This window comes from Zootermopsis nevadensis, unplaced genomic scaffold (genome assembly GCF_977971745.1).
Source record: "Zootermopsis nevadensis isolate Lab colony 2312 unplaced genomic scaffold, Znev_1.0 Znev_ptg000023l, whole genome shotgun sequence".
Classification (NCBI taxonomy): Eukaryota; Metazoa; Arthropoda; class Insecta; order Blattodea; family Termopsidae; genus Zootermopsis; species Zootermopsis nevadensis.
In genome coordinates this window covers 9,236,173-9,247,784 of record NW_028259155.1, presented here as the reverse complement: position 1 = coordinate 9,247,784, position 11,612 = coordinate 9,236,173, and the positions used below count along the sequence as shown (strand labels likewise).

The following is an 11,612-nucleotide window of genomic DNA, read 5'->3' as shown; positions in this document are numbered from 1 at the left end:
CCGCATTTGAACGTTAAGCAGTGAACGAAAGTTCTGACAGCGTACAGAAGCCTGTCGAAATAACCGGCTCTTTTTAAATTCTAAATTACGCATGTCTTTTGAAAATCAGCCTCGAGCACGTGATAAAATAACTCCACCCCACAAAGTATTCTTGTACCCAATCGGTAATAGTCGCCACAAACCTCTAATTAGATCACGTGGCTAATAAAATATGCTCGGTACGGAATGATTTTCTGAATATGGACACTTGTTCTCGAGTCTTCTTCTTTTTATCTTGAAGTTTCATTTTTACGTCTCGGCCTCTTAAAGCCGGGTCCACACTGACGCTCACTGCCATAACATAACAGCGGAACGCGAAAATGTGGACCCAGGTTTGTGCCCGAAATATTCAACACAGTAATGTCAACTAAATTGACCATGTTTCGCACCCATACAAAACTACAGGCAGAATTATTGTTTTGTATATTTTAATCTTCAGGTTCTTAGAAATCAGTCGGGAAGACAAAATATTTTGAACTGAGAAGTAGCAAGCATTTCCCGAATTTAATCTCCTCCTAACTTCCCCGTGAGCATCATTTTGAATCGTTATTGTTTTTCCCAAGTATTTGAACTTTGTCACACTCTCAAAGGATTTATGAGCCTCCTTAATGTCTGTCGCGTACATCGCGGCGTCCGCTACGACATGGCTGGTCGCACACTGCGTCCCACCCCGGAGAGTGACGTAGCTGGTGGGATTTTTAGGGGTTTTTGTTGGGTTGTCTCAGGGATTCTTAATTAGCTAAGCGAATCGGTAGGCATGGACTCGAGTATCATTCGGTGTCACGGCCAGTTCATAACCTGCGTGATCGTTGATCTAGAAATGTTGATCCCGCGTCTCGCAGTCCAATCCTTGATGCTTTATGATCCACGGCGCTTGAGATGGCTCCCTCGCCCCTTCCGGGTCTCCCACTGGGGCTTTATTCTCATGGCCTTGTTTCCGTCGGTCTCACGACTCGCAGTTGTTGACATCGCTCGGTTCATCCGTGTCTTCAGAGTCCTGTTCTGTCCTGGTTGTGACGCGAGGCTATGACGTCATTTACTAACCCACGTGGTATTACCACCTGATCGGGGCAATGACCTCCCGCTCGCCGATGTAGTAAGCCATCTTTGTCAAGGTAACACTGACCTTTGTCAAAGTTATTTCTACAGACGCTGACGAAAACTGTCGCTTTGCAGCTTTTGCAATATTTTCCCGACTCAAGGGGTCGTTTTCCAGGGTCGCGATGTGTCGACTTAGGGCGTCTACATGCTGGATAAACTATCCTGGGTGGAAATTGAACTCCGCTAATCTGAGAGACCATCTCATTAACCGGGAGTTGGTGTCTGAGAATTTCTTTAGATAAAGATCGATGGTCAGATCGGGCTACGAACTGACGACCACGCAGATGGCTTCGGAAGTTACGTGTGGCCCGCACTAGAGCTGTATATCTGTTCGTGTTCGTTTAACTGTCCAGAAGCACAGGCCATGGGTCTTTCTTTCTAGCCTTTTCGCGTAGTTTTCAGGAGTAGAACTGAAAATCATCAAGTCATCTGTGTAGCAGATGACCTCCCAACACTTTGTCCATCAGGGACTGAAACATCGCATAAACCAAAACATAAGCGATTATATTCGTAATGCCCGAAGGGTGCGCCAAATACAGTCTTTTCTGTCCTGAACCAACTGAATGTGGTTCAAACCCCCCCAACCATTACCCTAAGATCCATTCAAATAAAATTGTCCCATCCATGAATAAGTCTTCAAGTGGTCTCTTCCTTTGAGTTCTTTCAACCAACATTTTATATGAATTTCTTGTCATCTCCATTAATGTTACATCCTCCTGATATTTTATGAAGTATAAATCCTAGTATGCAGTTTCATCCAGCCTTCAACCTTTCCTTTACACTTAGGTCCAAATATTATCGTAAGCAACCTTCGGTGTGCATCTGCTGTGTATATTATTCTTCACAGCCTGCCTTTGTGAGGGAGTGGGAACTCTTTTTTTGGTGCAACAGATTACATAAACGTAGAGATATTTTGAAGAGCCCATTTCTTTCGAGGATTATGGGTGGGGGTTAGGGAATGTTTACTTAATTCACTAATCAAAATGCAATTTGTTAGATGCATGAACATTTCACTAGAAAACACAAGAAAATACATTTCAATGTCCCGCGCCGTAGCCGCGCGGTCTGAGGCATCGTGCTTCGGAGACGGAATGCGCGCTGGTTCGAGTCTCGGGGGAGGAGAGATTTTCTCATGAGCTTTCAACCAGTGCCAACCCAGTATCGTGAGGAAATTGGGGAGCTACAATCCGGTCAGGAAAGCTAGCAATGGCTGGCCACACGTCACCCTGCATCTGGTTGGATGATCGTTCACCTCTGCTTAGGCATGCGAATGTGAGGCTTTGGCTCTCTGGAGCTGTTACACCACGGATTTAATTTAATTTAATACATTTCAATAGAGTACACACAGATGCAGCGTATAATAATAAAATAATTTTTTATTCTGTATGATTTTCAGCCTATTTTCCTTTCTTAAAGAAACTTACAGGGTGTTCGATCATGATACTTTGTGTGTGGTAATAAGTTGAGCATTTTGTTTTTGTTTGGTTACAGAACTGTTGGAAAAGTGATGCCTGGAATTATTTCCAAGTGTTTTGCTGCACCAAAAGCAAGAACAGGGCAACTGCTGTTCAGATTACTCTCATAGGAAAAGAGAAATTTGAAGCTGTTCAGGAGGAACTTCTGAAAGGAATTGAACATAAAAATCCAAACATTGTTTCAGCTTGTCTCAGCAGTTACACAGGCTCTCAGTTTCTTTATTCTTGAAGGATGTTACACGTGATAGCATCTTTCAGCTCCCCCCCCCCCCCCCCCAATCCCTTTCAGTAAGTAATTCCACTTTACCATGTGTTCTTAATGGGACTGTCTGTTTGTAATAGACGTGGGATAATGTTGTTCCAGCAATAACCTTGACAGCTGATATGGCATCACAAAATAACAGTGATGGTAACTACATATTTTCTCACATTAATTGCTGCAGAACTGCATTTATGCAACTTCATCAACTAATCTAATTACCGACGAAGGAATTGATTTTACTCGGTTGTTTTTACAATGTTACGGTCCCTGTATTTGACGCTGGTCTTTGTGAGCGTGTGAAAGTCTTCCTCGTGCGCTGTTGTACGTTTACATAACACTAATAATATGTCCGACACTTTCTTAGCAAGAATTTTGGCTCAAAGGTTGTAAAGATAAAACCATTAATAAGACAGATGAGATAGGTGGGAGAGGTTCGACATAAACGCAGTACGATTTTTACATCTGAATAATCTTCCATCACCACCTGTAATGGTCTGGTTTATGTTCAGCATGAAGGTTATGTTGACTAATCCCAACATCAGCATTTTGCCTTTTAAGACCAGGGTTCCAGAATTTAGTTTCAGCAGAAAGAGAGGCATTTATTTGAGGTACGGATTTAAGTTTAGTTTGTTTTTTGTCTTTGAATACTTCATACCAGTTATTTTCCAATCCTTCCTGACATATTGATGCTCCTTCTTCAAAACATGTTGAGCACTGTACACATGAAGATAGCCGTCTTCTGGGCTGTAGCGTCGTGTAGTCCGGTAGACGTTTGCCACCATTTAAAAAGGTTCTTGCTGCCTTTATCATCAGGGCTATGTTAATAAATAAACATCTTTTAATTCATTACCCATTCTCTGTAATATATAGAGGATACCCTAAATGTTGATTTTGTATATTGTTTTAACATTTTCATTACATATTTTTAATTAGGTGGATACTTTGTTTTCTCCAATGCAGGAGTCAGAATTAGAAAAAGTGAAAGGCGAGACGGTCTTGCCCATTCGTTACCTCAAATCGCAGCAACAGAAGCAGGCCAAGATGGCTGCCGAAGCAGCTGGGGATGGAGAAGGTTAGAATGTTCCTTGTGATCAGATTAATTGTTCGTAGTAAGGAGTTCAATGAACTGATGATTTCCTCACACTACAGTTTTCTCTTTGGTTTACTGAAAATTTTTCAGGTGATTTTATCAGAAGTGATTTGGTACTTTGGTATTTTCTATTCAGTAAAATCTTGAGTGTTTGCATTAGCAGTAAATAATGTCAGTGAGAGAAATCAGTCTTTTAAGGCCATGATTTATTTATCTTGGGTCTCGGGTTCGATTCCCAGCGGTACCCGAATTTATAACTTGTGTTGGGCAAGGCCGTGGTCTAGGCAACACGGAGTTTTCCTCCGTGGCATCCCAACAATTACTCCATTCACACACAGAAGAAGGCAATGGCAAACCACTTCTGGATCATCTGCTAAGAACGTGTATGAACAGGTCCCAGTCCGAGAAAAGGATGGAAGGATCCTGTTCATATGGACCTGTCGTCAGACAGAACACTAAATAAATAAATAAATAAATAAGGCTATATTACAACACATGAAATACAAGAATACGATGGACATTACAAATATAATATACAGTACTATAAGACTGGCAATCCATTCAAGTTCTGGTGGAGAGGCTACGAGGAAATGCCTCAGGTGGCAATTCTGTGCGAAATGCAGCACTGAATGTACAGTTGATGAAAAACCTGTCTTTCCTTACAACTTTGTGCCCAAGCCGTAAAAGTGACCTAAACTAGAAAACCGAAAATGTTCTGAAATTTTCTTTTGTTCTTTAAATGAAAAGTCAACTTTTTTCTGACCTTATGTAAGATATTTTTGTCTCTTTATTGTTAAATTAGTTATTTCATTATCTGATTTTACACAATAAGGAGGGATTAATTGAATTGTAGCTTCTAATTTGTGACATTTCATTGTTCTGTAGGATTTGATTTGAGCTTTGTGTGAAATAATTTTGTAATGGAACATTTTGTATCTTGGTGACACTAATGATTGGGATTTTTCATTCTTCAGAATGTCTTGTGCATATTGGATCACTTATTGAAGACAAGGGAGTGCAAGTTTGCACACCTGATGTCAGTGCTGCTGTGAAGGACATCGCGCACCTTGTTTCAGACCGTGGCGTATCTGTGCGAAATGCAGCAGTGGGCTGTTTAGCACAAATACATGTGTTTGAACATGTTGATGTTTGAAAGTCTGGATCGAACATATTTGCCAATAGTGTCTGATTTACATTTGCATCTGTCATTTGAGCTTTCAGTAAATTCACAAATTCTTCTCTTAGGTATGTGAAGTCCCACTTTGGAACCTGAAAAAACGCCATATGGCAGAATGTAAATCTATAATTTGTAATCTTTCATTTTATACCAGCAAATTTGTGAACAGCGTTATAAAAATACCTTCCGGTTTTGCTCATCAATTACGCGCTGGTCTTTTAAGTCGTTGCTCTGAAGAAGAGGTGATGTATCGTCATCACCAACACCAGCAGACGCTCCTGCGTTGTCAAGGGCTGCGATCACAACATCGCGAGAGCCAGGCTGTTAACAAAATATCACATCAATAACAAATCCACAAACAAGGAATTTACTGACTGGTTACATACCAATTAGGAGCTAAGATCACTTATTACACTGAAATGTTATCAATTCCAATGGGATGGTACTAGAAGAACATACAAAGTAAAACTAATTTGTGGCAATGGTTCACCATTATAAGAAAATTATGTTCTGCATTTCCACAATCTGAGCTGACTTTCACGTTCTCAGGCGTTTGCTCCACTGCATCTTCTGGGTATTCCCAATGGTCTAATGGTTAGTACTACTCTGTTATTAAAAAAGACCCGTGCACTTTGCAAGCGATCCGACATTCATGAACACTTTTCACGATGGCAAAACCAGAGTACGCGCCTTCACAGGAGTCGTCTCACAGAACACGGTCTCAGTTCCTCACCTTAATAAGTGACAACTAACCAGAGAAAGTAATATTGCAGAAGAAAAATATGTTGATGGAAGAAGCAATTGTTGTCTGTGTAAAAATGTAAATTACCTTTCCAATAATTTCGTAAACATCAACATGTTCAAACACATGTATTTGTGCTAAACAGTCCACTGCTGCATTTCGCACAGATACGCCATGGTCTGAAACAAGGTGCGCGATGTCCTTCACAGCAGCACTGACATCAGGTGTGCAAACTTGCACTCCCTTGTCTTCAATAAGTGATCCAATATGCACAAGACATTCTGAAGAATGAAAAATCCCAATCATTAGTGTCACCAAGATACAAAATGTTCCATTACAAAATTATTTCACACAAAGCTCAAATCAAATCCTACAGAACAATGAAATGTCACAAATTAGAAGCTACAATTCAATTAATCCCTCCTTATTGTGTAAAATCAGATAATGAAAGAACTAATTTAACAATAAAGAGACAAAAATATCTTACATAAGGTCAGAAAAAAGTTGACTTTTCATTTAAAGAACAAAAGAAAATTTCAGAACATTTTCGGTTTTCTAGTTTAGGTCACTTTTACGGCTTGGGCACAAAGTTGTAAGGAAAGACAGGTTTTCCATCAACTGTACATTTTTACCTCTGCTCCACAAGACAAATGTAAAGACACTTCATTTTGAACATGAAGATCATCACCCTGAGATCGCCACAAGCTACACTAGGTGAAATAGTCGAGTGGATGTTTTCTTAGGGAAAAGTACCAAGAATCTAGTTCCTCATGAGAATGGATCCTGTACAGTGTCAAAGCAAGCTTCTTGCATGGCGCAACAGATACGTAGGGCAGTCAAAAAGTTCCCGGAATTCTCGTTTGAGAAAAGTATGCAGGACCCGACGTTTCTCACGAAGATCGTCGCTGGTGATGAGTCATGGGTGTTCGCCTACGACCCGGAGATGAAGATGCAGTCATCCGAATGGCACACAGCGTCGTCTCCCCGACCAAAGAAATCCTGCCTCGTCCGATCCAAGGAAAAAGTGATGCTCATGGCATTCTTTGACATCGACGGTGTGGTGCACCATGAGTTCGTACCGCCTGGACAGACTGTTACGGGTCATTTCTACGTGCAAGTGTTGCAGAGGTTGCGTGAAGCAGTTCGGAGGAATCGGCGCGACAAGTGGCAGGGTGGGTGGTTTCTGCATCACGATAACGCACCGAGCTACACATCGCTGGTTGTGCAGCAATTCCTCGCTGAGAAAAGCATTCCCATCATCACCCAACCACCATACTCTCCGGATCTCGCTCCGAGTGACTACTGGCTGTTCTCTACTCTGAAAATGGGCTTCAAGGGGACGCATTTCGCAACCATGGAGGACATCAAATCGAATGTGAAGGCCGAACTCCGGAAAATTCCAAACGAAGCCTTCCACCGGTGCTTCTAACAATGCAGGATCGATGGAGCAAGTGTGTGCGCGCGCACAAGGGTCCTACTTTGAAGGTGATTAGGTAAGCATTGCCATATGTCCTACCATAAGTTTCGTGGAACGATATCACCCCGATAAAGCAGTAGCAAGCCGCAGCATAAACATTTTCAATGATAATGTCATGTGTCACTTTAGAAACATTTTAAAATGTAGACAAAACCAAATCACACTGGACAACTTTTTAGTGAGACAGAGGCCCAGTGAGTCTGATGCAGAGTCGAGTGGTGCCAAGAGACAGAAAAAAGAAAAAGAATCCCCTTCCAAACAATAACATTTCACTTCCACTTACGCCGTCAACTCTCCTCCATACAGGTACGGTAAAACTAAATTAAGTTTTCGTCTATATTTGATCTGCTTAGTGTTGCGTTTATCTTTTTTGTGATAGATTTAATGGTTTCCATTGATTTTGTGTTAAGAACAAAGTACTGTTGTAAAATTTTAAATAAGCAATCATCTGGGGTCCAGGAACAGATTAATCCATTTTACATTAATTCCTATGGGGATAACAGTTTCGGTTTACGAACATTTCGGTTTGCGAACGACCTTCAGGAACGAATTAAGTTCATAAACCGAGGTTTGACTGTACATATTTGGCAATTTAACAAAGTAATAAAATTAACATAAGCCTAATCACCACTGAAGCGCTCAGCAAACGCACACTTGCATCTCAAATGTCAATCTACACCTAGGTCTGGCAAAACTTTCGGAAGAACTTCCACAAAGTCAGACTGGATAAACAGATCTTAGAGTAAAATATTTAATTGTCACAAAAACTTGCTTTCAATTCCTCTGAGGTTTTGACCATTGTCTCATGTCCCAAGCGTATCATAAATGGAACGATAGCCTCCTCGGCATTTTTCCTCACATCTGCATACAAGTGTGGTAGATATGCCAACAATTTTTTCTCAGGGACAGACCTGGGTGACACTGAAAAAAATAAATTAGCTTCAAATTAGTCACCTTTAATGTCACAAAATTGATCTCATACTGAGACCAAATAAAGATCACTTGTACTGCAGAAAGTAAAGCCTCCACAGACGCAAGTGACCAGATGAGGTATAACTCCTACTCATTCTTGACCTTGGCACTAGATCAGGGTGAGAGGTCGGCACCACACTTTAACTCCAGGGAAAGGACCACCTGAAACCCATCTAATAGGAGGTAGGGTGGACCCCAGAGCCAGCCTCAGACAAATCCGCCCCAGTACCACTTTGTCCACGAGTCCCACATGGACTGCACTGGGAGTAAACCCAGGCCTCCACAAAGCGACTATATTTTGAAACTAAAAGTAAAATAAACACATCCTGATACTTAATTAAACACCGCTCATTCCGTGGCAGCAGATGGATGTGAGTAGTTAGCGTCATTCCTGGCCACTTTATTTCTGAGGTAGAGGAGTGGGCATGGGAATCAAACCCTAGTTGCCAAGCCCGAAGCCAGTCAGACTGAGCTATCCCAGTTCCACATTTAACTATTTGTAAAAGCATCTGATGTACCTGAACATGTGTCTGACTCATTATCGTGAATACAACGTCCAGATATTCAATTTTATATACTTACATGTGGCAAGTATTTCTGTAAGCCATGCCCAAAGTTCTATTCGCAGGGTTGGGCTTCCTCTCTTAAGGGCATATTCAATCATATTACCACGAAAGAACTCCTTAAATCCGCACTGCTGACCCCAAGCATTGACACAATCCGTTGCAGCATAACGGATCTCAGGCTGAAATGGGTCGATAGTTTCTTTAGAAGTCTTTAAATACAATCTTTGACACAGTGAAAGTTCCTTAAATTATCAGAATTTGAACTGCATTTCCGAGATTATTATGCTGCCAATTTATACTAAACTCTCTTCATGGTAATAACTGATAATGATGTCACAGATAGAGAAACTGAACTCAAAATCATAAATTTGAATGCTAGCCCAGACATAAACATTCTCCTGCTACTGGTCTACGATCTCGTTTGTGTCAGGACAAACTTTTCTACGGCTGGTAATGTCATGCAAAATATTTGCCACCGCCTACAACGCCTTCTTCCGCTCCTGGATACAAAAAAGATGGTAGTTTTTGTCACTAGTTTATATATCCTTTACACAGTTTAACTGTAACATAATGTCTTCCATTTCACACTGCAATTTGCATTCTTAAGCTATCTCAGGAATTAAAACAGAAAAAGTTACAAAATACAAATTTACTACTTTTTAAATTTCCAAATAAATCTGGCTTAATGCAAGCTTAACACAAACTAGTTTAACTATAATATTTAAAGTGTTTGCGATTATCACTTGGATAATTTGGAAAGAAAGTGAAAGCATTCAAAATTAACTCTTCCTCTTTCAAAGTGTTTCTTTTATTAGCATTGAATAGTAAATGTTTTGGGAAGACTTCTAATGGTTACTGTACAAGGGGACAAAGTAGATTACCGTAAGGAACAATCCAATCTAAAATTTAAAATAAATAAATAAATTAATATATCGCATTATCCTGGACCAAAAGACATCAGCACGTGGGAAACCTAAAGCCAAAAAGAGAAATTCAAAAGAGGAGCATGCTTACTTTTCAGTCTGTTTGTTTCAGTTTTAACAGGAGATCACGTGTAATATGACGACTAATATCGACAGGGGCTTCTCCAGCATGCTGTAAGGAAACAGAAAGCACTCATCACAAAAATTGGCGGCAATGCAATTCAATAATCTTCATGCTATTATACCCAATGGCAGCGTTGAAAAAACTAATCTCTGGGGCGACAAGTAAGCAGGGACATAAGAGAAGAGTTTGGAGGAGGATAAAGAATGACCTGATTTACAGTTTATTTAACGACTCTTTCAGTATCTCGGATTATAAGCGTCAAATGAGAGGATGTGGAAGGAAGTGGTCATGGCCAAATTTAAGGTGCTATCCCATAATTCACTTGGAGGGACAGGAGAACTAAGTACCTTGTTGGGTTGGGTTGGATTTTGTATGGTGTACTTTGTGCGCTGGTTATGCTAGTTTACCAACTTTTCACGTACAAAACAGAATTCAGAGCTCACATCTCAATGTCAATGACTCCTTTCAAACTGCTCCCAAAACTGACATCGCAATTTTATTTCTAAACATGCGGAATGACGTCTGACTTCTTTTAATTACATGTGGGGCAAAAATTCCACCTCTTACAACAGAATTTTACAGCACTTTGTTAACTTTAAAATGTGGCCACAAAACATCTACAGAGAGAACAATAATGAAAAGTAAAACTCCAATCTTTGTCTTGACCCAAAATGTACAATCTGATTTCACACATGCCACATCGAAAACACAACCAAGTTACAGATCACAAAAAATTAAATGAATTCTGTTTACCTCGATTTGCACAGGTCCAATTACCGCCAATTTTGAAACCAGAAAGTCAAAAAGTGAAAAAAAATATATTTTGCTATTATTTATATATAACGTTTTACAATGTTTCTCGTACTGCTTCCTATACTAAATCATAATTCTTGCATCGCTGATTTTGAATAAAACTATAAATACAGTCATCCCTGCAATTTCATTCTATCCCTATGAAAGTAAGCGGTATACATCAAATCTCTCCTCTTCATGTGATCAGACTTGACTTCTATCCCTGCTACTGGTCCTGATATTTACATAACTGCTGCTAACCTCATCACATGTCAATACGACTGAAACCTGACAACTCTCGACATAGGGTAACTGTCACATGTATCGAACCAGACTACCTATCACCTCTAACAGTCATCTACTGGGCTTGAGATTTTTGCAAGCCAATCTAAGTTCATAATGAATACCCAACCCCAAATTTACATGCATTATTACCTATCCCCTTGCTCAACACAGCAAACTCAAATTTACCACAAGCTCCAATCACTGTGCACACTATACTCACATGTCAACAAAACTAAATTACTTACATTGGCACTTCTTCTTCTATGGCCTCCTCAACTCCCCTCTTCCATTCTGTCGGAGGTTTTGTTCTTCCTTTTTATGGTGCAAGGTTGTTAGCCTTGCGACCAACCCCCAACCTGGAGGACCAGGGTACCTGTCTTAGTCTGACCTCTCCCCCTCAACCAATCTGGCTAGGGAGGCCCTACCAGTAGCTAAGCTACAGCCAGCATAGCTCTTGGGGTCACTGAGGTACTCAAGCCCCACCACCACGACAAGGTGCAGGTACCATTAGGTGGGGTCCACCAATGCGTTTTACACGTGAATATAAGCAATAACTGTTCCACAGCTGGCAATACAGAGTGGAAATA

General features: G+C 40.6%; 2 protein-coding genes across 2 annotated transcripts; both read right to left on the bottom strand.

The window, feature by feature from the left end:
• Window positions 1-2,791: 2,791 nt before the first annotated feature.
• Window positions 2,792-11,560, bottom strand: LOC147872909 (protein mini spindles-like). The gene is made up of 5 exons (XM_087354672.1): window positions 11,271-11,560; window positions 9,916-9,996; window positions 8,918-9,080; window positions 8,136-8,284; window positions 2,792-3,692 (listed from the first exon to the last, which is right to left on the bottom strand). The coding sequence occupies exons 3-5, from the start codon at window positions 8,997-8,999 to the stop codon at window positions 3,687-3,689; spliced, it is 237 nt and encodes a 78-aa protein (XP_087210798.1). The 5' UTR covers window positions 9,000-9,080; window positions 9,916-9,996; window positions 11,271-11,560; the 3' UTR covers window positions 2,792-3,686.
• LOC147872910 (uncharacterized) lies at window positions 4,432-8,129 on the bottom strand. Its single transcript, XM_087354669.1, has 3 exons — window positions 5,974-8,129; window positions 5,328-5,465; window positions 4,432-5,236 (listed from the first exon to the last, which is right to left on the bottom strand). Exons 1-3 carry the CDS (start codon window positions 6,190-6,192, stop codon window positions 4,931-4,933), a joined length of 663 nt encoding a protein of 220 aa, XP_087210795.1. The 5' UTR covers window positions 6,193-8,129; the 3' UTR covers window positions 4,432-4,930.
• Window positions 11,561-11,612: the final 52 nt, after the last annotated feature.

Excerpts from the sequence above, each read along its gene's own strand:
- LOC147872910 (XM_087354669.1), bottom strand. The coding sequence starts at position 6,192 with ATGATTGGGATTTTTCATTCTTCAGAATGTCTTGTGCATATTGGATCA. Across the intron at positions 5,466-5,973 it reads TTTACGAAATTATTGGAAAG|CCTGGCTCTCGCGATGTTGT; the intron begins GTAATTTACATT and ends TTTTGTTAACAG. Across the intron at positions 5,237-5,327 it reads TTGATGAGCAAAACCGGAAG|GTTCCAAAGTGGGACTTCAC; the intron begins GTATTTTTATAA and ends GCGTTTTTTCAG.
- LOC147872909 (XM_087354672.1), bottom strand. The coding sequence starts at position 8,999 with ATGATTGAATATGCCCTTAAGAGAGGAAGCCCAACCCTGCGAATAGAA. Across the intron at positions 8,285-8,917 it reads TACAGAAATACTTGCCACAT|TGTCACCCAGGTCTGTCCCT; the intron begins GTAAGTATATAA and ends TATTTTTTTCAG.